This window comes from Rattus norvegicus, chromosome 4, assembly GCF_036323735.1.
Source record: "Rattus norvegicus strain BN/NHsdMcwi chromosome 4, GRCr8, whole genome shotgun sequence".
Lineage (NCBI taxonomy): Eukaryota > Metazoa > Chordata > Mammalia > Rodentia > Muridae > Rattus > Rattus norvegicus.
The window spans coordinates 34547166-34573741 of NC_086022.1; the positions used below are offsets into that span (position 1 = coordinate 34547166).

Sequence of the window (26576 nt, forward strand, 5' to 3'; positions counted from 1 at the left end):
TTTGTATGTGTGTTTAGAATGTGCAGTGAGCTAGCTGGCTTCTCTGTAGTCAGGAGAGTGCAGCCTCATGCTCCTAAGGGTGTTGACAGGCCTCAGCTCTTGATTGGACAGATTTTGAAACAGGCCGAATTCTGAGTCAGATTCCCATCTTTCCAGCACTGTTGGATCGCAGACCATACTTTCAGCCAGAGGTGTAGCTCAAAGGTCACAATCGAGCAGCAGGTTACAATAGAGCAGATCTGATGCTGTCACTGACATAGGCCAAGTTAACGTTGCATGACTTCGAATCTGAAAGACTATAGGTATTACTGTAGGAATTTACCACAAGGTACAATGTCAATTAAACAACACATTTGATAAATGAATGCTGTCTATATAAAGTATTGCATGTATCAAACACTAGTAACATCTTTTTATATGTGAGAACCTCTTTCATTTTCATAGATATTCTATAAGGATGAGATTGTAACAGCAACTCAGACTAGAAAACTGAGGCATCAGAACTGGGAGGAAATCTAGGCAGCTGGTGTGAGAGTCTACAGGATGCACGGCTCTGACACGTGGGTGAGATCTATTGTTTACATTCACCAATCAGCACATGCAAGATTCCTTAAATATTAAGTTAAATCTCAGTGTTAGCATATTTTAATGCTCACTGCATTGTATTTTGAAAATAAACTGTAAGATATATAATGTTGAGATTTTAGTCAATAATTCCATTTTTTTATACACTGCCATCTTAGTGAATGTCTTGTTGGTACCTGAGGAACCATATCCAGACTCTCAAAGTATCTCTGTAATCCTTTGCAGCATTCTGAGATACTTTCTTCAATGGTCCTTCTACTTCCCCACAGAAATGCCCCCTATCTATGAGACATACTAGCCTGAAATCACATTCATTCTGGAAATTTTCACATTAATTACTATTAATACATTTCATGAGTATGTTAGGGATTATTGCATCTCCTGAATTATTAATTTAAACTGTTGATAAAACTTTAACATCTCATAAACTCAGTTTTTGACTTTTCAAAGTTTCAATGGGACTCCAAGTCCCTTCAGAGCAAAGAGCAAGTGTTGATTGTGTAATAAACTTGCTTAGTTGTGTGTGTATATTATAGCTACAGCCCACAGGAAAGTAAATAAAGATTATTTCTAAGATTCATAAAACCTATAGTCATAAAAATATTAAGATAAGGGCTAGCAAGATGGTCCTTAGGCTAAGAACACTGCCTATACAATCTTGAAGATCTAAGTTAAATGCCTGGAATGCAAGGTTCCCAAGAAGAGAGCAAGTTCTCACAAGTTATTGTCTGATCCCCTCCATATACATGATGTCTCATGCATGAGCCTATCTACACAAGAGACGCCTGGGAAGATTGCTGGGCGGTTAAAACATTTGCTATATAAGCATGAAGACGAGAGTTTGGATCCCCAGATCCCACATAAATGTAGAGCTTGGAGGCCTACCTATAATTCTAGTGTTCAGAAGGTAGACACAAGAGATCATCAAAGCAATCTGGCTTCCCTGCCTATCCATACTGGTGAGCTTTGTATTCGAGTAAATGACTGCCTCAATTAATAGTGTAGACAATGACTAAGAAAGACCCCAGCTAGATTTTTGCTGTATATTTACCTGTAACATTTAAGCAACAACCTTGGGAATTGTGTGTTAAATACTAAAGTGGTCCTGACCATTTGAGAGTTTAGGGGAGGCTGGGATGCACTGTCAATGGGGTTGGGATTTAAGATGGGTCTATGAGTCTGAATAGTACTAAGACAAAGGAGAAGAAAGAAAGGTGTTTAAGACTGAGAGAAATGTATGTGTTCAGAAGACTGTATATTGAACACATAGAAATTGCAAGACTGATCTGTTAGGCTGGGTTGTAGAAAACCATAAACATTGTATAAATGACAGTATCTTAGATATTAGGAAATTATTAAAGGAATTTTTGCTTATAGTGATAGCGTGAAAAGGCTGATTAAAGGAATTAATTTGAAAGTTATGAGAGAGAGTAGTAGAGTTATTCTGTAATAAGAAAATATAGCTTCTAAAATTTTTGAATTTTTAACCCCTCTCTTAAGTTTTAACCCAAATAAAATTTATTATTTTTGGAAGCAAATTTAAGGGGAAAAGACTAAAAGGAGTGAAATTCTACCAAATGTCAAGCTATATTTAGTGGCCAGAACTAGCCAGGAAGGCATAGCTTTGTGAGACAAATCAAATCTCTGGATTTGCATTCAATAAACAAGCTTAGGTATTAAGTCAGTCATTTACATTTATGATAGGCAATATCCTAATAAATAATTTCCAGCTGTACTGCATTATTTGATATCACTCCTATGTTACTACCACTATATTAAATGAAAGTAGTAAAACAAGTCTTATATTTTGTTGATGAACTCTATGTTTTGTTATGGATTTGTCATTACGTGGGCTTATGTCATTTTCACATCACTTACCAGATTCAACACATTATCAAAGTTGTTGACATTTCTGTTTCGAGTGCATTTTAATGTCAGTTTATACATGGAAAAGAATGAAAAACTCCAACAGGGACATTGATAGTTGGAGAAAAGTAGGCCTTCCTCAGAGCTCAAGTGAGCAAGAAAGAAGAGTCCTCATAAAATCTGAGACAACTAGACCCAATGCTCAAGAAATTGCCTCAGAAATTATTTCCTATAACTTTTAATTTCTTGTGGGATACATGATAATTTTCAAAGGTTAAAGGCGATCAATGAAGGTAACATCAGAGAAAAGCCAGCTGACAATTAACTGGTTTGGAAGCAGATTGTGTAGTCTCTGAAACACTGCAGAGCATCTTGACTATAACTCAAAGTACAAGTCCTGTGCAAGTCCTGTACAGTTATTTGTCATAGAGCTCCAATCTGTTTTAATAGCAAGGATTGGTTTGAGGACATATGTTCACCAATGCATTTGTCCAATGACTATTCACTGAGTGACTAAATTTCAGGCTATAAACGATAAAATAGAACCATGTAGAATGAAAGAGAACGTCGAGACCAGAAAGGTGATGAGGGTCAGAATGTTTCATTTTAAGCGTTTGTGGTAGAAATTCCTTGACTTTTTATACAGGCTCCAGTGGAAGAATAGAAGTCCCTCCCCTCTTCTGCCCACAGGCCAGATCAAAGCATGCAGATGATGCCACCACCTACTTTGCAGTGTGGTTGCATGGCCAAATGAAACTGAGCCCATCAAAGTGAAGTAGGACATCAAAGCAATTCTCAAAGTTCATGACCTGCTTCTGGCTTGAATGATCTCTGTTTGGGTAAGTAACAGTAGCTGAGATCAAATAATCTTACCATGTATAACCAAGTTTGAAATGTGGGAGAAATGGTCTAGGGATCCACTGCACAAACAGCTGGCTCCTTTGTTGTTTAAAGAAAATAGCATCTTGTATGGAGGCACACATTGACTTGAGTAAAAAAAAGATACTATTTTGGGATGGAGAGATAAGACAATGGATAAAGTATTTCTTGAACAAAGATAAGGATAGGAGTTCCATCCAACAAAACCCATGTAAAAAGCCAGGCATAGTGATTTGTACTTGTCACCATAGATCTATCTGTCTCAAAAATGAGAGGTTAATTGCTCCTGAGGTGCAGTACCTCAGCTTGAACTATGGCCTCCATGCACACATACATACATATATATTTGCACACATGCATGAACATGCAGACACATCTGCTCATGTACGCAAAGATACATGGGCAAAAGTTCTGAGTATTTACAGTGTGTTTTTATACCTGTCGAGCAGCATGAACCAAGGAAATTGTACAGTCGCCCCTGCATGTATATGTGTGTATAGAAGAGAGAGACAGAGACAAGAGTTGCATGGATGGATGGATGGATGGATGGATGGATGGATGGATGGATGAATGAATGAATGGACATATGATAGATAGATAGACACATAAATAGACAGATAGATACACATGTTTTCTTAGAAAGTACTGTGTCCTTCGACTAGAAAGAAGAAAATGTAGTCAGGGAATGCTCTTTCTGATAAAGATCCTCTGTGAAGGTTTTTAAAATTGGTGGTCTCATAACATTTCAAAATTTAGTTATGGTTAACCCATCCCACTAATTGCATTACCCTAACTTTTCTTACTCCTTCCCTTCCTTTCCTATTTTCCATTTACAGAAACTTGTCCTGTATTCTGGTTTCAATGTGAATAGTCCTCATAGGCTCATAGGTTTGAATACTTGGTTCCAGTTGGTCAAATCCTTCAGGAAGGCTTAAGTGTGACATTTCTGGGAGCAGTGTGTAACAGTGAATGATAGGCTCTGAGGCTTCATAAGCCTTCTGCCAGCCACTATGCCCAAAGTACCCTCTGTTTCCTGTTGGTAGATTGGGATGTGAGCTGTTGCTCCAGAGACATGGGTGCTTGCCTGCTGCCATGCTTTCTGGTGGTGAAAGACTCCTAGCATCCTGCTAACCATAAGTAAACCTTTCCGTCTATAAGTTGCCTTAGTCATGGGGCTTTATCACAGCAATAAAAAAGTAAATAATACAGAATTTTGAAGCAGACATCGGGCTATTACTGTGACAGACATGTCCATGCTGGTTTCTGGAGGAATGCAGAAGTTTTAGGGGTTTGGGCCAGAGAAACAACACTACAAACCAAACCTAATGAGCCATACTATCAGGAGATTAGAAAACGAAAGTGACCAACCAGCTCAGTCAGTCAATGGGGTCTCCAGGGAGGGAGTGAGGATTGAAAAGAAAAAGACAATTAGACAACACATGACCCTCGCCAGTTCTGAAGCTGATTTGGGATTTATTTTTTCCAGTCTGCTTTTATATCATTTGAGGTACATACAAAGAATATGGCCAATCCTAAGGCATAAGCAAAGTAGTCAAGGAACAAACAAGGCAATAATCAAAGTAATCAAACAAGGCAATAAAAAAATCCCATGGTCACTGTGTCTAAGGGATTACCAGGATACAAGGAATATAATACATTCCTTGGCTGTATTTACCTTGAGCCTACTTTACTTTCCTAGCCCAATATCAAATTCCTACAAACTTCATAGAAGCGGCCCCAAAAGCTCTCCACACAAAAGTTCAGAGAACATTGTGGACTACTGAGGTCTAGCTCAAGAGGTCAGAAGGGAAGAATTTTAGCAACTGGGCTAAAGACCTGCTCTTGAGGTATTCTGGCAAAGAGTGTGGCTGACTTCTACTTTCATCCTTAGAATTTTAACACCAAGTTAAAAAGTGATGGTAATTTATTTGGTAGAAAAGATGTCAAGGCAGCCTAATATTGACTCTTCTGAGGTGACTTGTCGCCACTGTCGTGCAGGTATACAGTGAGAAAGGAGCGAGTGAGACACAAGGAAATGCAAGGTGGGTACAACTTGAAGACAGAAAAGCACCAGAAAATTTGCTGTTGGAGCCAAGGCTTATTCTGAAACTGACAAAGAGATTAAGAAGATTCCCGATTCACACTGGAATTAAAAGAGGACGCCAAGCTTCCAAAGTAGAAAAGGAAAAGGCCTCAGGAAGTTTCATACTTTAGAGTCATGGGTCCTCCTGAGTCTGCTCCACCACAGGGCTCAGTGTGTCACTTGGGGAGTCAGGACAAGGGAGCTGGCAGTGCTTGCCCCACGCTATTACCAGACAGGTGTTGGGCTGTAGGGCACCGCTCTGGGCGTGAGAAAACACAATCTGAGGCACAGGACAGCTGGAGCTGGCTTGGGGTCTCCAGGCCTGTAACTGTCTGGTTCTCAGGCTCGTGGGCACCCAGGTGCCACTGGAAGCTGCAGAAGAGCCGAGAATGGAGGGGAGCCCTACAGGCTGGATCTGTCTTGGGAATGGAGGGGAAAGGGAGGAGCTCTAACTGGTCCTGCAGGACTAGTCCTTGGTCTTGGCTTGATGGTGGTGGGCTTGAGCTTGGTGGTGGTTGTGGCTGGGAGCACAGAGAGGCCTTCTATGGGAGGACTAGACTGCTGCTGCTCTATAGGCGAAGACCTTCTCTGTGGCTCCCCTTGGTGGATCCTGGTAAAAAGAGAGAGTCCGTGGTTTTAAGGCATTTATTGTCAGGGCAGAAAGTGCATGTGTAAAATCATACCCCACTTCTCAGGGTGGGCTGAGATTAAATACCTTTTGCAGGCAGGAATGTCTGGGAAGGAAATCTTATTGGCTAACTCTCCAGGCCTTTAGGTACCTCATTAAAATGGAGAACTGTCTTCAGTCTATGTGACCACAGGTCACATTCTCTACATATAGAGGGGCTTGGGCCATTCCCTTATGTGACTGCTGGCCACAAATCTATGGGGGGGATGCAGCTAGTGACAGAAGCCTGTTGCCCGGAAACAGGTGAAGTGCCTACTGTCCCTTCGGGGTTTCCGGGGTATCAAGCCTTAGCTCAACTGGAGACCAAGCTACCTTTCACAGTCCCACATGTACCTCTAAGAAACAACAAATGAAAGCTGTTGAAACGTGATTCACGCACGGGTCAGGCAGGTTTGGTGACGTAGGTCACATGGTTCTGGCTTCAGAATAGTGGAAGCGTGAAGAGAATGTAGACTCTCCCTCAAAAGTTATGGAGACTTATTGATGCCAGGCATGTGGCCGGGGAGTCTCTGTATTGAGGTCCTGAGAGGCCTTTGCATGAAGCTGTTAAAATGATGCCTGGATTGTGTTGGGGACTTCAAGATGTTGGAGATGTCAGAGCCATGAGACAGGGAGTAGAATATGGTTATTTTATTTGGCTTTGACAATTACTGGGGGGGGATGTAACTCCTAATCTACTCTTCTAGCTGCTGGCCTGGCTACCTCCCCAGTGGTGTCCCCCAGATACTGGCTGGTTCTCTTGGCCTTGTGCTCTTGGTTCCTTGCCCCTCATGGCAGCTTCCTCCTCTCTCCCATCTTCTTTCTCCTCATTCCTCCCCACCCAACCAGGTCATTCCAAACCCATCTACCTCCAATCCTTCTAGTAATTGGCTGTTGCCAATTTTATTTAACCAAGTTTTAAATCAAGGTACAAGGTTTGCACAACAAAAAGCTTATAAACTTGAGTAGGCCCATACCTTCGGGCAGAGAATTTAGCAATACAATGCATAGCAACAGCCCAAACCTCAACAAAAACCAGTCCAAGAGAAAGATGTGATCTGGAATAAGCAAATCCAGAAGGGTGAAGTCATCTAAGCCCTTTGACATGGGACATGGAGCTTCAAGGATTTGGAATTTGCCCTGGTGGGTCTTGCTTTGGTCTGGTATTTCCTCACTATGTCATCATTTCTCCCATTTTGGAATGATAATATGTATTCAATGGCATTGTATATTGAAAGTATGTGATTTAGTACTTCATTTTACAGGAGGTTGCAATTAAGAGACTACTTTGAGTTCAGAAGAGACTTTGGGCCTTCAAACTGTGTTGAGACTGCGAAAGATTATAGAGACTTTTGAAGATGGATTAAATCTATTTTGCATTCTATGGGCACAAACCTATGGGGTCAGAGAGTGGAATAGGGTGGTTTGGATGAGAAGAGTCCCATATTGACTTTCATGTTTAAATACTCCATCTACAGTTGGAGGTACTGTTCGGGAAGGATTAGAAGATACGGTCTTGTTGGAGGAGATGTGCTGTGGGGCTGGTCTTCGAGAGCTTCCAGTCATTCTTAGTAAAGTCTATTTCCTGTCTGTAAATTATAATGTGAGCTCTCAACTACTGCTCCAGAACCATGAATGTCTGCCTGCTGCCATGTTCCCTACCGTGATAGTGACAGTCACCTAACTCCCAGGAACTACAAGCTCCAAATAAGCCAACCTCTATTGTCTTAATCAATGTGACTTTATCACAGCAATAGAAAAATAACTAACACACCATGTAAAAATGCTATGATGGGAGCAAAGTAGATTGTTTAAAGGCAGACAAGGATTGTGTTAGTAAAACAAGGTACTATATAACAAAGATGACAATAGCCATGCATGATTCAACTTAGCAATTCTTTCTTCATATTATTACCTTTCTATTTGTTTTATGTGTTGAGCATGCACATATGCTTATGTGTTTATGTGTTGTGTGTTCACATGTAGCAGTGTGCATGCTGTTCTTTTCTTCTACTGTGATGGTTACGGAGACTGAACTCAGATCTCAGACGTGGTAAAGGTTACCTTTACCCATAAGCTGTCCTGTTAGCCCTAATTTAGTAATTTCTATTTGATCTCTTAGTTATTATCATGCAGATTCTTAAGCCAAGGTTATTTGGGAATTTAAATTATCTAGGTTAGTATTTTTAAACTTTGCAGTGTGCATGCAAATGTGTAATCTCACATTAAGTGAGGTTAGAAAAAGTAACGTAAAATACAGGAACAAAAATGGAGGAAAGACTGAAGGAAAAGCCACCCAGTGTATCCCATATGCAGGCACCAAACCCTGATTCTATTCTATTAATGATGCCATGTTGGGCTGGAAGACAGGAGCCTAACATGGTTGTCCTCTGAGAGGCTCTATCAGCAGCTAGCAGAGACAGATGCAGATATTTAAACCAACCATTGGATTCCTATGAAAAAGCTAGGGGAAGGACTAAAGGACCTGAAGGGGATTTCAACCCCATAGGAAGAACAACAGTATCAACTAAACGGACCCCTTAGAACTACCAGAGACTAAGCCACCAGTCAAAGAGCATACATGGACTGGTCCATGGCCCCCACTACATATGTAACAGAGGACTGCCTTCTCTGGCCTCAGCGGGAAGTGATGCTCTTAATCCTGTAGAAACTTAATGCCTCAGGGAAGGGGGATGCTAGTGGGTGAGGTGGAAGTAGGTAAGTAAGTGAGAAGCAAAAGGAAGGGGTAATGAGTTGAAGAACTCATGGAGGGGTGACCAGGAAGTTGGGGCAACATTTGGGATGTAAATAAATAAAATAATTAACAAAAATGAAAGAAAGGGCAACATGAGAATTTTAGGAAACATGCATTGCCAAACAGTTATTGAATAAATACTTATAGGTAAACATGTTTTAGTTCTGCATGTTATATAAACAAGTAAGAGATGACAATCACAAATTCTGAACTACTCTAAAACACGTTTGTCTTAAAATTAGAATTTTAAAGGTGCTTTAATACTTGTCAAAGCCTATGAGAAATGTATAGATGAGTTATATCTAAAGAAAAAAGTGAGGAATGCCTTTAGTTGAAATTGTTCATTGTACTTTGAGATTATTCAAGAAAGGAATTTTGTAAGACCACATCATTATTATAATAAAAATATTTATTATAAAATAATCACATTTCTTTGCATATAAACTAAAAACATAAATGTAATTCACACATTAATAAGTTAAGTGGGCCTAGGCATTTAGCATCCATCTACTAGAGTTTAAAGTCTCCTGTGGGTTCATAAATAATAGGGAAGGTATTTTGATTTAATTTACACAGTTGATGCTATTGAGATCTTAAAGCTTTTCTCTATTACTTTACACATAGCTCGTGGTATTTGGGCTAATTAACCAAATGCCTTAGATCTTTGGTAAACACAAGTATTCATGTGCACAAACGTGTAGCTGAAATTTCAGTGAAAACATCAATAACAAAACAATGATACGAGAGATAACCCAAATGCCGAGAGTTTGTGTGATCAATCAAAGTTATTGTCCACAACTTTTATGGATCACATCTGAAATGCAAAACAAATAGTTGTGGCTCCTGTTGTCACAACCAGAAGCACCTCAGCTCTAAGTCACCAGGAAACTAAATACACATTTCAAACTCAACTGATACACAGGACTGATAACATTACAATGCAGAAAAGACTTTCAACGTTAATTTGACACAAATTAATTAATTATTTCACCTTATCTTGTAAGAGTGAGACCCACTGAAGAAGCCACACTCCTTTCAAAGATACCAATTCTTCCTCTTCCTTACCCAGGAAAAGCACAGAGGATTCCTTGGGTTAGCATATGGGGAAATAGAAAGATGCCTACCTTCTGTATCCATCCTTCCTTCCTTCCTTCCTTCCTTCCTTCCTTCCTTCCTTCCTTCCTTCCTTTCTTCCTTCCTTTCTTCCTCCCTTCCTTTCATTCCTTCCCTTCATTCCTTCCCTTGTTCCTCATTTCTTTCTTTAAGGTGATCTATCTTTCTACCATGGATCACCTTTCTTAAGCGTGATCTACATCGACGACCTCCCGCTGACAATTACAGTGTCAACCTCCCAAGACTCACGCATAGCACTAGTTCTCCATGTTTCCCTGCTTCACAAATGACATCATCCTGAGAGGAGAACATTTTGCTTCCAGACTACTCTCAGAGATACTCCAAAAAGGATTTAAATCTTAACACTCTCAAGCCACTTGGCAACTAGACAAGTTTGAACAGATATGTTAATGTTAGAGTGTAGAGGATCTAATTAAAATATAAAATGCACATCTTTTTAAGAGTAGAAAGTAGATGCCCTTGGACTTTTCACTACTCCCAGTTAGAGAGCAGCCATTTCTTCTCAGTAAAGATCTGAGTATATGATTTCTTTCTCTAACATGGGTTTCTCCACATATACAATTCTTGGACCACTTTGGTAATTTATCTCCCTTTCGAACCCAACTTCCTGAGGTCAGTGCATAGTTAACATTTCACCCAAGACTACGCACCGGCCAAAAGACACTGGCTTTTTGAATGTAGACCAAACTGAAAAAACTGCATGAGACTGGCTTTTTCTTGACAGAGAAGCTTTTCTTCTGAGTTTGCACATAGGCCTAAATGCCTATAGCCTCAAGCTCAATAAAGTGCTTTGATTCCTTCTATCCTATCCTCTCCAGAGCGTACCAACACCTATAAAATGCACATTTGTATACATTCCTGCCAATTCTCTAATCCTTGCACAGCAGGAAATCACCGATGATTGATGTTCACTAAACACCAATATATTTGGATGTCAGCAAGAACCCGAAAACATCCATCTGTTGAAACTGCAAACCTCAAACCCTGTACTTGTTGAGAAAAAGATGTAACTCAGAGGCAGACTTCTTTTCAGTATTTGGAACAGTCACGAGTCATTCTGCATTGCCAAATGAGATCCAGGACACTTGTTGTCTACTGAAGCCCTGCCCTGACTTCTCCCGGTCACATAACCAAGCTCAGTCCCTCCTCAGATCAATGTCTGTTCTAGCGTTTGCTTGGTTTTGTTTTGCTTTGTTTTGCGGAAACAAGAGTCCACACACATTCACGAAGCAGCACTGCCGTAGACCCACTTTGATCCCGTAAAGTGCCAGGCGAGATCCCCGTCACACTGCCAGTTTCTCCTTCGACAGATTCTTTGGTTCCTTACTTGGGATACACCAGTCATCAGCCTCAGAACTCATCTGATAATGTTTGAAGGCTGACTTGTTAAAGACGGGGAGTTTTTCTATAGACTCAGATGATAAAGCCTAAAGGAGAGTAGAGAAAACAACGAATTAAGACAAGATGTATGGCTGTACTCCGTTATTCACAATACATTCAGAGGTACGATAGAATATCCAAGTACTCTCGGGTAATTGACTTTGTGGTAAAAAATGTACCAAACCCATGGTGTTCTAGATATTTCACAAAATATGACTAAAAAACTATTATCTTTATTTGATAGAAGCTTAATTTGTAGGTGTGGGATCGATTGTAAATTTGGGCACAGATTTTGTGTTCAATATTTACCCATGACCATTGGTGACCTTTGATGTAATGGAGATGAAAAGAAAGGCAGTTCTTTTCAGAAAGAAACCTGTGTTTCTGTGATTAGAGGCTTCAGGTGATACTATTCATCTATCACAGACTTCTTTCCCTACAGTGTGAACACTTTTGCTCATTTCAGAAATGAGTAAGGACAGCAAGCATTTCAGACAGTGACGGGTATGTGAGCATTTAATTCCAATGAGTAAAATGGAAGCCTAGAAGCGACTGATGGTGCGGTTCTTACGAGCTATAAATACATTTTCTCTTGAAATAGTTGGCAAATGACGAACAGAGTTGGGAAGGTGATCTTAACAAACAAATTTAGGCGTTATCCGAGACTGGAAACTGTGTACTCCAGTTCCAGTTTTAAACAGGAAATGCCTGGCACCCCACTGTCAGCTTGTGAGCCTTCTTTCCCCTGGGTTTTATATAGGGTTGTCTTAAGGTTACAAAGGGTCTTGATTTTTGTTGTTTCAGTCTGAGTCTTCATTAGCATGTATTACCCACAAGACTGACTAAAAGAGAGCTCTAGCTACCCTCTCAGAGGTCAAAGAGGAGTTGTCTGAAAAAGATTCATTCTGGAGCTTAAGCTGTGTCTGGGTCAGCACTTGAGACAGGTAGCACACCTTAGCTTAGGTAAGCTCTCACCTCTTGGGTAAGCTGTATACAGGATGGTGTGCTCACACCCAAACAGGAAGCTTCCTTAGACTAACTCAGTTTGAAGGGTTCACAGAGGAACATGGAGCACAGAGGCGTAAACAAAGCCATGGCTTTGAAAAGATGGCTTTTGACTGAGTTCCAAGCATACCTTTAAGTAGATGATGGCATCTGTCCCATAGCCTGACATGGAATAGAGATTCAGATCTCCTTGAAAATACTTGGCGTAGAGACGGGAAATCGGCAAGCCGTAACCAAAACCAGCCTGAAGGTAGAAGGTCAAGGGTTAGTGAAAAAGCCAACATTATCACTGAAATGGCAAATATGGGAAGGAATTAGGAGCCTCACTGATGTTCATGTTTGAAAACCTCTCCCTCCCAATCAGGTGCTCTTAGGATCTTCACTTTAATGTTAGCTAGCTTGGTCATATTTCACAAATGCCTGGGTGCCTATTTAGCTAAATCAATTATCTCCCTTAAATACTTCCATACAAGTTTCACCCTACATTCAGAACTACGTAGCTTTAAGATAACATCAGCTGTATCATTAGCCTTACCAAAGGGGCATTCCGTGAATTGTCCATCACAGGCGTTGGAGCAGTGGAGTATGTGTAACTAAAGAGGCGGTCAGTAATCCTCAGAGGAACACCGCCTCCTCGGTCAGAAATCTGAAACAGGCAACCAAATAGGTCAGAGCTATACTTTCACAACAATGGGCACCTGTCTACAGAGAAAGACCTTTCCTTTTTTCAAAGTCACTGGGCACACATTGTGTTGAGTGTTACCCCACGAGGAGCTCCCCCTTTAGGTCTCTCTAGACAGAACCTCAAACAAAAGCAGATAGCAGTCACCTTGATTGTAAGATCTTCTTTTCCCAAGACGACGGTGGCCTCGACTGGTGTCAGGGAAGGGCGGTTTTCTTGATGCTCGACCGTGGCCCTCATGGCATTCTAAAGACAACAAAACCATAAGGAATCCAATTGGGGTAAGAATGAGACCAATAAATAACCGGTTTTATGTTGAAACTAAAAGCAGCAGAGGGTAATTCAAAGTTCCTATTTCTTAAGTGAGTGATAAAACATCTCTGTAAATATAGCTGTTTATGAATGTGTCATGTAGAATGTATAATTCAAAATCTTCATTTACCATGTAACATAGCTCCTGGGAGGAATGTCTAATGGAAAAACAATTCTGCTAGCTGTCAAGTTCTTATTTGTAAGCTTAATTTAAATGTAGAAATTGGTTTTTATAGTCCATTTCCTAGTGCCCTATTTTTCTGTCTTTCTATTACATTTTATACCCAAACACCAAAGACTATTACATAAGGAACGAACAGTGAATCATTGAACCAATTTATTGGCTTTTATAAAACTTGCTGGGGAAAAAAAAGGTTGCTACTATTTAAAAGGACAGTCTACAATTCTAAATTAAATTTCTATTTGCATGTGAATATCATCTTAACTTTCACCAGTGATGGGAGAGTAACTCTGCAAGCTAGAACATTCAATTAAAATAAAACTAAATGGAAGAAAAAGTATCATGTGTTCTTCAGCACCAACTAAACTCAAACACGTCTTGAGTATTCAGAGGAAATGCCCTATGGCAGAAGCCTCATTTCATTGGTCTCTTTCCCTTTCCGACAATCCTTTGATGTCATCTGTGACTCCAGATATTAACTGAAGTGAAATAAAGACAGATCAAATATTTGTAACTTAATCAATTTCCTCATTTCCAAACATTAGGGTAAGTTGGTAAGTTGCCAATGTTAGAGGCAGATTTTACTTTTAAAGATTTCCTTCCTCCTGTCAATCTATGCAATTGTCTTGGAGAACATCACAAACCTTCAAGCAATTCTCATTTTCTGGCTTAAGTTCATAGTGTTAGTATGATCTTAGAATACAGACAAGGATACGATATCAGCATTTAGGTACCCAGACTAGAGAGAGGCCTTTGAGTCTTCAGAGTGCTAGAAGTACAGATTCTCAGATCTAGAGAGCCTCACTCTCTGCGTGCATCTTTCTTTCATCCAGGCCTGAGCATGGTTGTGGCACCCACTGTCTGAGAACCAGGGTTCTGTGGGCTGGTCATTAAGTGTGGGCTGTAGATAATCACCCCATTCATGGAAATTCAGAATCCTGGACTCTATTCCTGACCTGCATCGGACTTTACATTTTAACACAGTCCACACATGAATCATATTCATGTGATAGGACTGGCTGTTCTAGATTCAGAATGTGGCCACCCTACCTTACAGGACCTCTACCTTGGAATCTGTAGTTTAGACGTTGCAAGATTTCATTCACAAAGACACTCACCCCGTGACCTCTTCTAAAGAAGAAATGACTAGTGCTTTGTCACAAATGTGAAGACATGATGGGGACATAGTCTCCACTCTACAATACTGAGATGTAATGAACCATGTTGCATAATTTTAAGCATATTATTTTACTGTGATCTCTGTGCACTTTCCCAAACACTGGCTACGTAGCTTCGTTATACAAAAGTATTCTTGGGAGAATGTATAGAGGGTCTTATTTAATGAGGAACGATGAAACTGAGCACTAAACTATTTAGAGACAAACCAACAATTGCTGGGAGACATCATACCTTGAATAGTTCAAAGAGCATGTGGTGAAGGTGTGAAGGAACGTACACGATGTGGATTGGTTGGCCTGGAAATTTTCCTAGGAAAAGAAATTAAGCTCATTAGCATTGGGAAACAACTATTTTGCTGAAATGAAGCTATGAGTCTGTTTTCGCTCTAGACAAGATTGGGATTGCCACCATTTTCCTCCCCTGAAAACTGTGACTTAGAACATTTCCCCTTAAAATAGTGAAGACAGCTGGCTTATGTGTCCTACATGGTTCCAACTGCTCCTGAGTATTCAAGATTGAAGTTTGTATTTCCCTGCAAATGAATGTAGTTGGCTGAAGCGTGAGGTCGTGAAATAAGTCAAGCTACATAAATGCCTCTATTTTCAACATGTTTAAAGTATACAATTTCAATAATAAAACTAAATGAATTTCAAGATAGGAGGAATAAGTCTGCTTATGACATTAGTAGTAGCTGTAATTTTCATATTTTAGTACATATTAAATGACATGTTTTAAATCACCAGAACATTAAATCTTAGAAGCTAAATGGTTTTAACCTTCACCAACACGATGAAGAAAACAGAAACAAAAGCCTCATGGTACTGTTTGAAAACAAAACTAAAAGTATTCTTGGGTGCCCTGGGCCTTGGGAAAGTTTGACTAAGCAAACACAAGGAAGGGCTGGCACAATCCTGTTTTTATTTTCTCTAATGGCTCAAGCAGTTTACTTCTCACTATTATACAATTCTGCTTACTCTGGATTCATCATCGTCAGTCTTCCTGCTTTGATTTTAGGATTCTCTCTCGTCTATGAGTTAGTTTCTTTAAAGCAATGACTATCAATCTCGCCACTAATAAGAATCACTGTATATATTACTTGGAAAGAATATACTCAGAAAGGAAAGGAACAGTCATTCCAATTTAAGCATGCTTTGATCTGAGAAGTCACTGTCTTCCGGAATAGAAGAGATTAAGATAAAAATGGTCCCTTGCCTTGATTGTGTAATCACTTCCATTTGTGAAGAACTAGTTGCAGCAGACAGCATAGAGGTCAAGTTTTGAAGTGTGTTCCATTTCCAAATAGTGGTATATATTTGCAGTGCATTTTTAAAAATTTGCAGTAACAATATTCAACATGAGTGCAAGTATACTTGAAAAATTCTTAGGTGTATAGTTCAATACTGTTAAGTATGTTGTGCACCAAATCTCTAGAACTTATTCATCTTAAACAACTGAATCTTTATACTTATTCAAAAGCAATTTCTTATCTCTTCCCCCTGAGCCTTTGACAAGTACCATTGTAATTTCTGCTTGTGTGACTGTGAATGATTTGTGTTTATATCTCACATGACCAGAATCATGTAATATCTGCCATTCTGTCTATCTTATTCCTTATAAGGGAATTTATGAAGTATTTTGGTTCTCTAGTCCCATGAATAACATCTTGAGAAGGTTATGACCATCCACAACTGCTTTCTGAATATATACAAAGATATCCTTCTTTGTATTCTAATTGTTACTATTTTCTTTTGGGGGCAGAGTCTTCGATATGTTCAGCTGGCCTGGAGGTTGAAGGACTTGAGTTCCTCCACTTCCTAAGTGCTAGGATTGCAGGCGCCATGCCTGGAGATGTTCTGACACATTCTAGAGTAAATGGTCTTCTTTCCTTGACCTAAAAGATTGGAGCCTGGGTATGTCACTATCCAAAAGTATCACAGTAAGCAAGGGGTATTCACAATTGAAGCTTTTCAGCTGAGGCAAATAGGGAGAAGTTTGTCTTAAAAAACAAAACAGAACTTTGACAAATTGTAAGTAAGCTCAAGAGAATAAAAAGAATGCCAAGTCAGCCTTGTATTTACCAAGACCCATAGCACTACGTTTTAATAGGTTTGCTTGTGCCCTGCTGCTGCTAGCTTACCATTGACTTGTGTGAGCTTTAATTCTGGCGACGTTAGATAATACTGATCGCAGAGCATCTTTGCACACTCAAAGGCATCTGGAATAGAAATGTTTTCATAACAATGAAATAAATTCATTCCAAGTACAGTTGTCAAGTGATATCCAATGCGTTTACCACACTTAATCTAAAATTCTATTCACTGGAGAACTGGCTTATGTGTATGGAAGACGTCTCTTTAATATTTTATTAAAACATAATATTTTATTGAAGCGGTAGCAATAGGAATATGTGCACTTTTAGATCAAATACAATATATAAGAATATGGCACATGGGCCGTTTATGTTTAAATTTTTTATAATACTATAAATGAGTGTTTATACTCCTGACAGTCTGAAGCCAGGGGCCTTGATGGCAGAATTCATAAAGCGCAAACAGAACACGGTGAACACAAATTCATTTACAGAATCACCTAGATTACAGACTTGCCAGGCATGCATTATACATTTTCAATAAGAAAAATTCAGCGATTTAGAAATTACCTTCGACTACTGCTACCACATCGCAGTTGGGGTCGATACTCCCAATGTGGCTTGGGTTTCCTGTCTTTGAGTCACTGAATATGAGGACTGTTACAAAATGAAAACAAAAAACATGTTACGAAACTCAGGGTGCTGACTAGAACTGCCCCAAATGCTGTGAGTCCCCAGTCATGGGCCCAGCCTCAGCATGGCTCATGTTCAGTCCCCATGTCTGTACCACCGTCCAAAGAGACCCTCACTTACTGTGCTGGTTCATGAGCATCCGAGTAGAAATGCGGTTCATATAAAACCGGTCCAAAAAATACTGAAGATTTTGATTGGTAACGGGGTCAACGGTGCAGTTGTCTTTGTACTCCAGGATCCCTTGTGCCATCGTAGGGACCACATTATGATGTCTGTTTCGAACTTTGACCAGCGTGTCTACAAAGCTAAGCCGGAACATTTATAGTTAGTGGATATTAAAGAAGTTCGCCTCACATCTCTTCCTTGAGTTACTTCAGAGAAAACTAAAGCTCTTTTTGCAAGACCAACTTAATGGCACAGCCAATTATAAAATTCTGGGGGAAATTCCTTTTGGACTCTCACTATACATTCTTCTACAGTAGCAGAAGAGGCAGCTTCATGAAGGGTTTGTATTTCCAAATCCCATATCAAACTACTCACTGTGTGACTACTGTCTTCACTAAAATGTTCATTAAGTCTACTTGTTAGAGACTATTGTGAAAAATCAAAGAGGATTCTGGCATGCCATTGTGGAAAAATAAAACCAGAGATTTTTAAAAAAGATTGCTATTTAGCTAGATAGAAATTGTCACACGAAAAGAAAATATGTAGTCACTAACGACCCAGAAGTCCATTAATGTTGTGTTACGGCAAACTCTCTTGCAAATATCATCTTTGGCCTAAATTTAAAGTAAGCATGGCACCCTTTGAAGATCAAAAGCTCCAAGTCCTTTTCAGTGGTTCCCACCTAGCATTAATTTCAGCCCTACACTTCTCCACTTCTAAAACCACAAGCAAGCCAACATTTGTAAGGGGTAGCAACTTATTGTGAAAGGCTGGGGCTCTTTAAGCTTAAAACAGTCTGTGAGATGCATCCTGAAAGATCCAGATTTCTAAGGAAGTGTTTTCAAGAAGAAATCTTACTCTGATAGAGCTTTCTGGTCTTCTGGGCTCTTTTCGTGGAACTCCACTAAATCCATCAGGCTCTGGATGTACCTGGAAAGGGAGAAGTTTTGAAACTAGTGTCAGATGCAATGAAAATAGCTTTAGAAATGACTAGAAAGAGAAAGGGATCCACTATGTTTCAAATGGAAACTTTCCTTCCAAATGCTTGGAGAATAGTAGGTTAAGATAGTCTTAAAGCTGCCGTTTTTCCATCGTCTATTTTCCCAGCCACTTCGATTGGCAGATGTTTTCATTTCTTTTACTAAAAACACTCTGAATCAACCTTTAAGAAATCCTTTCTGATTTATTTTTCCGACTGTATGCCTCTGTGGGAGGGTTGAAGTCTTGACAGTAGCAGACTACACAGAGCTACTACACAGAACATTTGAGATCAGAATCTTCCCATTGGTGCCCCATATTTCTTCACTCACTGGATGATATGCTGTGCAGTCAGTGGACTAGGCTAGGGCTCTTCATCTCCCACAGTCTATGGCATGAATCTACCTTACAAACAGCTGCTTGCTAGGCTCAGTACTTGAAGCTCAAAGACGAAATCAAAGTAACTGAGACTCCATGCTGGTCGTGTGCTTGCTTTGTTTGGATAAGAAATAAATCACTCCCTTTAATTATATGCAGCATCTCTTGTAATAATAGGTGGGGCTGTTGAGGCAGCAAGGGTTTAACGCAATTGCTAAGACACTAAGGGAAATGCAAAGGCACAATTTGAACCCGAGGCTCACTTTGCTAGTTGTTGATAAGGAACAAAACATAGACCCTCTCTAAACAGCAGACATCTCCATCTATTTCTAGGCAGGGGATTGTTTATACAATTCCAGATTCCATTTTTTTGTTATGTAAAGCACGAAGTTAAAAAAAATCCATATGTTGGTTATTCTTCAAAACTATCCCATGTGTCCAAATTATGTTGTAGTGAAGTTGGGTATGGTAGACCATGTTTATAATCGCAGCAGCTAGGAGGTAAAGATAAGTAGAAGGGAGTTCAAGGTCATCCTAACTATATAAGAAATCTCAGGAAGCCTGTGACTCACAGACCTGGTCTTGGGAGACAAATAACAGCAAGGAAAAGAGGAAAAGGAAAGAAAAGCAAAACTAGAAACACATCCTCCCCAAGGTGAAGAGGAATTTTTTTTTAGGATATCAATAGACATCTATTTGCAGATTTATAACAATCCTAATGATAACTTGCCCTAAGTTAATACAAACCTATGTACAACATTCAAAACTTTTTTCTGTCAAGACCGCCTGTTATCCAGGTATGAGGTTAATATGTATAAGAAGCAGTACTCAGCCAGAGACTTCAGAGCAGCGAGCCTTACCAGCTCTTCACCAGCTGGACGGAAGGGGTGTTCACTAAGCGTTCAGGGAGGATGTCAATCTCCTTCAGGATGTTGGCAAGTCTGACGGGCAATTCTTGCCGAAGAAAAGAAAAAGAAGTTCTCTCACAGGCATTTTCTGAACCTGTAGTGGGTGAAACATGCTCAGTTTTAGAGAAAAAAATTGAGAATAAGTAGCAAATATAAAATTATAAAACGGTATCTTAATCACAGTTAGGTTAGTGCTTATGGGTACTTTAAGGACAGCTATTTTAACGTCTTTTTCTTTCAGTCCTACTCCCCCTATCCCTTTTCTCCTTTTAAGAGTGACCAACATAGGTGAAATACTGTTTACTTTCTTTCTGAAAAAAAAAATCACTCTGGAGAAATCCGACTACTCTCCAGTTCTTCCTATCCGTGAGTCCACAGCCAGCCTGCCCCACAAAGTCAACAACACACCCTCTAATGAATATGAACTTAAAAGGATCTGGGTAGAAGGAGGCAGAGGCGTTCTCAGACTAGCAACAAAGAATACCACATTGACATCTTGAAATGTTCCTTATGCCACCCGCTGCAGAGAGGGAGTAACGGTAATTTTTTTAAATTAATAGTAATGTAAATATTTGTAAAACAATAAAGGCGAAATAGTATTAGGCACGCTGCTAAGAGATTTGCACTGTATATGGAGGTGGGGTACAAGTTTAAATCTATCAATCTAAGGTGAGTTTATGTTAATAGGAAATAGAGCATTAGGAAGAAAGGAGTTCGTTTCTAGCCCATTATTAAAATGGTGGCTGAAAGCATATACATAAACTCAAAGATCTGGACAGTAAGAAGAGAAAAGTCGAATGGAAGTTGAACATCAGTGTGGTTACAGGTGACGTAGACTTCTGGGTCAAACTGTCAGAAAGTTAGCGAACTAGGAAAACAGGTGCACAGCCCTTTGAGGCTTCTGGGTTCTTCAGCCAAACAGACCTAGGTTGTCCTCACCCCTGAACTCAGCCCTTCCCATCCTGGGGCCTCCCCAGCCTCAGGGCCACCCTCCTGGGCCCTGCATCAGTCGCCTCTTACCGAAGTCCAGCAGCTGCTTCATGGACAGCGGGGACGGGCTGTAGCGGGAGAACAGCTCGACCTCCCTGGGGACCAGGCCGGCGTTGCCCAGCGAGCTGGCGCTGCGCATCACGAAACGGGCTGCCTTCATCCTGATGCCCTCCTAGGCTGGCGGTGGCTAGGATCCGTAGGGTTGGTGAGGACTGCGGGGCGGGAGCGCGGTCGAGCGAGAGCAAGTGCGCTGTGGGCTCAGGGTCCCGGGTGCTCGAGGCTGGGTGAAGGGTTGACACTCTTGTCTTCCCACCTCCCGCTGTCTTGCCTTTTATTTACTTCCCCCGCCCTCTCCACAACTCCTGCCAGGAGGAGCCTCTGGGACTCTGAACTTGGGGCCACACCAATCAGCTCAGAGCAAGAACTTTGGGCTCCTCCCTTTGGCCGCGGTCACTAGAAAGTTCTGGCACAGTGATCCCGACACGGTTTCCACGGCCTGTAAGGGGCAAAGGGTGAGAGGGAGGCAGGGGTGGGGTGGTGTAGGGGAGCAGCTACAGTGGGCATCCCGGACGACGTGGGCCTGAGATTGGCACCCTTGGGATAGGTCCCAGGTCGCCCGGGGCTTCAGGCCCGCCCAGACTTGTCCTTGTTTACAACTCAGGAGCCATCTCAATGTCACGCATTCCTCGCCAGAAACTGTTTCCAAGAATCTTGCCGCAGAGAGTGCATTGGTGTTCGCTCAGAGCGGGACTTTTACAGTAGCCAATCATCTGCTTCTTAAGTAAGGGTTTCCTTGCCATTGGACCGCGAAAGCAAGGACCACCCTATAGTTTCCCCGACTTTCCCCTTAGCGAACACATACCAGTTTGAATTTAGAAACTGCCTAAATAGCCTTATTATTACTGTGGTGGAAAAGCCCAGTTCACTTCTCCCTTGTGACACTTTCTACCGGTTTTTTTTAAATGTAAACTAAAAAGCGATTTGCTGCGTGTTTGATCAGCTCTGTAGTCCACATCCCCTGTTACCCCCTCTTTCTCTAAGGCCTTCTGGTTTGCTCTTGAACGCCCCTCCCTCAATCTGCTCCGAAAGCTCTCTCTTCACTGTGACTGCCCTCCTTCCAAAAGCAGCCTTTGTCCCTAGCAGGCATTGTAGCATATTGTAGTTATTTGGGCTCTTTAATTTTCCAGAGGCTCAGTGCATCCTACCCTACTTTGTTACCTCTCAATATTGGTTTACCTAATGATTGCTGTTGAAACATTTTAGTGGGTCATAAAACTCTCATCCTAACCTCTCTCGCCCTTCTGTTCACTCGAAATGGACTGTTGATAAGGGACAATGATAACGACTCGGTTGCAAATGGAATGGAATGGGAACAAGGCAGCAAAGGCAGTTTGTTACCCAAGGTGCCCTTAGCCCTCGCATGTAAGGAGGATGTGGTGTGATGAAAGTCATGGGTGACCCTAGGTGCACTCTTACTTTGCCTTTTCCCCTAAGAGAGCTAACCTAGTCACATGACTGATGTCTAATTTCTATCTCTCGTGCAAACTCTGCTCCTGTAGCCAGACTCCAGTGTTCTACTGTGTATTGGACTTGTGCACGCATATGTCTAGCATGAATCTTCCTTCTTTCAAAGCTACCACCATGGGGGGGGGGAGGTCTGAGCTAGTCCTGTCCAATGCTGTGTCCACTTGTGTGACTTGCTTAGAAATAACACGTTGACTTTCTGTCCATCCCCCCACCTCCGTCTTGTCATTGCCTGTAAGTTCTAGCATCATTTATGCCTGCCATTGCACCCACACATTTTGCTCAGACCCATGGGAAAAAACAATCTGGTGGAGACACTTGACCATAGTTTTCTGGTAAAGAGAATCTGGTACCGGTTCTTAAAGACACTGAGGAATAATCCAGAGATGAGTGAAAAGACATCGGCAACTAACTCTAGTGAGAAAAAAATAAAAGGAAGAAAAAAACCCAATTGAAGTAAATGCAACTCAAAACACTGCCGCTCCAGCACTTAAGATAAAGGAGCTTAGCCAGCACTGATGCTTGCACACAGACACCACCAGAACCAGAACCCACAGGTCGGGCTTGGAATCATATACAACACAGTGCTCTGGGAAGCAAAGAAATGTCCAAGTGATCTAAAAAGGAAGCAAGACACAGACACACACACACACACAGACATACAGACACACAGACACACAGACACACACACACACACACACACACACACACTGTCTCCCTCTCCCTCTCTCCCTCTCTCCCTCTCTCCCTCTCTCTCTCTCTCTCTCTCTCTCTCTCTCTCTCTTTCATCAGTCACTATATATCTTCTTTTTTTCCTGTTCACTTGTAACACATTAAATAACTTGGGATAATACGCGTGCTCGAAGCACTGGGTTTTATGGACTGGGAGCTTATTCAACACTTATGTCAGAATCTCACAAGCATGGAGAAAAATCATGTTTCCTTGGGACTGTATTTTCTTTCTTTTCTTTAGTGCTAAAAGTTTTACTATTAAATTAATATATACTATAGTTAATTAAATTTAAGTCTTGCTTGCAAGAAATTCGGTCACGTTGATATGTTTCACACGTGAATCCTTGAGTGAAAGACTCTCATTGATGAAGCAAATAGAAGGTAGACGATCCCCTTCTACCCTGAACTACCTCCCAAGAAACGAAAGTACACAATCCCATTTCCTTTCAGGCAAAATTCCATGCTACGAAGAACAATATTCTTATCCAGAGAGAGAAGGGAAGAAGCTGTAGGATATGATACATGGGTTTCATTGAGAAAGAAAGTCCTATTTTCTCAAGCCTATTGTGTACTCAGAATTACCTTATGGTGTTGTGGGGTGATTTAGGATCAGGTGGTGTCATATGATGCTCACAGAGATGACTAAAGGCTAAGTGTGAACCTAGGTTACCCAAATTTTGTCACAGCGTTATCCTATCCAATAATATTTACCACGTTGCTCTCAACACGTGGCATTCTTCTCTGTCATTTCTGGGTAATGGTGACTGTTGTTGGCAGCACTGATAGTAACTGAGCCGGAATGACCAGGTCAGGGTTTTTACCTAGTTGGCAAATGCTTCTCGTGGCACTGTGACTAGAATGGCCTGGGATCTCTATCCTCAGACGGACCACAAATCCTGGAGGAGATTCACTTGAGACAAAGGTGAAGCACGAGATTTATCTGGGAATCACAGGTATGACCTGATTCACGTGCTCATTTGAGTAAACACAAATCATGAGAAATCTACTACCTGACTCAGTGCTGGGAAGTGGTAATCCATACTTCCTTTTTGCAGAAGCTGCTGGATACAACATCGGCCGGAAGCATGAGATTCTTTATATTTTCAGCTGTACTTTCACTTACTTAAAATTGCTCAGCAAACATCATTTGTAATAATATAACGCCATTAAGGGAGCATTGAGAATGTAATTCACAGTTTAGCCAATGTATGTGTGTAGGGAGGGGTCAAATTGGCAAAATGGGCCAGAACTCCGGAAGAGAACTATTCATCTTTTTCTCACTCTAGGGGCATAGTCCAGGGAAGTAATGGAAAAAAATGAACATAGCGAAAACTTCAAAGCTGTAATGGAAAAGCTAGCAGATTTGACCATAGAGTAAGTATAGTTAAAGATTGACCAGAAAATTTGGAGAAAATGCTTACAAAATATGTAACTGGGAAATGGTTATTTCAGAAATGGCTGTTTCAGTAGGATCAAAGCAGTCATGGTTTGTTCCTTCTGGGAGATTCTGGACTTGGGGAAGGAAATGGTCATTACAAAAGCAGATGGATATTGAACCTATACATTAACTCGGGTCAAGAGCTGTAAAGAACATGCTCATGAAGACTAGAGGAGAGGGAGTGACCTTGGGCATGGTGGTCAGAGATAGTCCCCCTGAGAGAATGACCATTAAATGAGATGGAGCAGCAACATTCTGTTGGGCATGGCAGAGAATGATAGTGAAAGCACATTGTCGTAGATAATTGGGTAGAACAGAGCCTAACATTTCTTCTAACTCCTGATCACTTAGAAGACAATAGGCCCAGGGGCTGAATTAAGTGTCTTGGTGGACATCGTCTCCTCTGAACTACCCCAGACTCACAGTGGATGACAGAAAACAATGGTCTATCATTTTTAAATGTATGAGACTTTCATTTAACAGACACCTTAAAAGTCATAACTAAAGACGTTAAGATAGCAGTCCATAAGATAGACTTAATCAATGTGTCATAGGCTCTGATGACAATGCTATCGAGGTGAAGGGACACTTGGAGGGAGACATAGGTTGGTGAGCAGGGACTTCTGTCTCTGAGAGCTGCCATTTAGGATGATCTGGAAGGATGAGTAAGACTATCAAATGATTAGTGGGAAGGATGTTTGCGTCTTGATCAGCTACAGGTATTCTGAGCTGCAGACATTTAAGAGAATTAATGGCTAGTTTAGTCTGCCTATTGCCCACAGCATCCTGAGAGAAGAGAGAACGGGAGGCTGTCCTGCTTGCTCAAATTCATTAGCAGCAATTGAATTCTAGTAAACTTTAACGGGAACTTATTGCATAACAGGTTCCATGACAGATGCTAGGACCATAAAGATAAAAATGGGACAGTTACTGGCTAAAGGATGGCAGAGAGATTTGTGAGTTATCTTGACAGAAAAGTTATGTTTCATCTGTTATGTGTGAGTGTGGCTCGAGCAGTCAGGGAACCATGTGTGTTTTAATGGTGGAAGAGACCCTTATATGAAGGCAAGGGAAGGGCACTGAAATAGAGATGGGGAGAACGAGGAGGAAGGCACTGTGTTTGTAGGATCTCCGGGCTTTGTCAATCACCAGGATGGAGTTTACTTATTTAGTTTTTGAAGTTTTCTTGTGTTCATAGTCCATGCTACTGGGAGTAGATAATTTCATCAGTGAAAGCAAGAATGTTGGTAGAGTCAGGTAGATAGGCTTGGCTGACTAGTGGACAGCTCATGTGATAAGCTAGTTTGGGAAACAACTGTAGAAGAGAGAGTCTTAACTACCAGTGAAGGGAAGGTGAGAACCCAGAGGTCACCCAGTCACTGCTGAAAAGTGATGCGGATGTGGGTTCTGTTCCCAGAACCTTCACTCAAAGGTCTCTTTGTCTAGCCTCTAGCTGTGACTCTAATTCCCCTAGAGAGTAGTCCTTCTGGAATAGGCTTTTGTCTCAATCTCAGCTTTCTGACACACATCAGGGTCTTGATGCTTCACAACACAAAAAAATCAACTCATTCTTCTTGTTGCCCTGGTGACCCAAGACCTACCAGAAAAAGGAATGAAGGGGAGGGAGATGGAGGGAGGGAGGAAAGAAAGAAAGAAAGATGGGAGGGAAGAAAGGAGGAAGGAAGAGAGGAAGGAAAGGGAGAGAGAGGGAAGGAAGAAGAAAGGAAAGAAGGAAGGAATGAAGAAAGGAGGGCAAAGAAAACTAACAAATTCCAAAGCTCTTAAAATTTTTGCAGGCAGACAAGAAGAATGTCTCTTGATAACTTATAATTTATCTTTCTCCCAAGAATTTTTCCAATTACATTTGATGTTTGCTTTTAAGAAGCAAGGAGGGAAGGTTAGCCCTGGAAATGAGAAATTATCCAAAGAGGAGAAATAGATGTATAATAAGCAAACAGAAACAGGCCCAAAGT

At 41.0% G+C, this 26576-nt stretch overlaps 1 protein-coding gene and 1 long non-coding RNA gene across 2 annotated transcripts; one reads left to right on the forward strand and one right to left on the reverse strand.

Annotated features, from left to right (window-relative positions):
* The first annotated feature begins 573 nt into the window (after window positions 1-573).
* Window positions 574-9711, forward strand: LOC102552448 (uncharacterized). Its single transcript, XR_010066093.1, has 2 exons — window positions 574-3290; window positions 5329-9711. It is a non-coding gene; the product is annotated as an uncharacterized LOC102552448 (long non-coding RNA).
* A 1450-nt stretch (window positions 9712-11161) lies between these two features.
* On the reverse strand, window positions 11162-21164 carry Pdk4 (pyruvate dehydrogenase kinase 4). The gene is made up of 11 exons (NM_053551.2): window positions 20940-21164; window positions 19872-20013; window positions 18514-18585; window positions 17611-17795; window positions 17368-17454; window positions 16846-16923; window positions 14940-15016; window positions 13184-13282; window positions 12890-13000; window positions 12485-12598; window positions 11162-11396 (listed from the first exon to the last, which is right to left on the reverse strand). Exons 1-11 carry the CDS (start codon window positions 21067-21069, stop codon window positions 11253-11255), a joined length of 1239 nt encoding a protein of 412 aa, NP_446003.2. The 5' UTR covers window positions 21070-21164; the 3' UTR covers window positions 11162-11252.
* Between the last annotated feature and the right edge of the window lie 5412 nt (window positions 21165-26576).

Coding starts and splice junctions, on each gene's coding strand:
- Pdk4 (NM_053551.2), bottom strand. CDS start 21,069: ATGAAGGCAGCCCGTTTCGTGATGCGCAGCGCCAGCTCGCTGGGCAAC. Junction 18,586..19,871: donor GTCCAGCTGGTGAAGAGCTG/GTAAGGCTCGCT, acceptor CTCCCTTTCCAG/GTACATCCAGAGCCTGATGG. Junction 17,796..18,513: donor GACCAGAAAGCTCTATCAGA/GTAAGATTTCTT, acceptor GTTCCGGCTTAG/CTTTGTAGACACGCTGGTCA.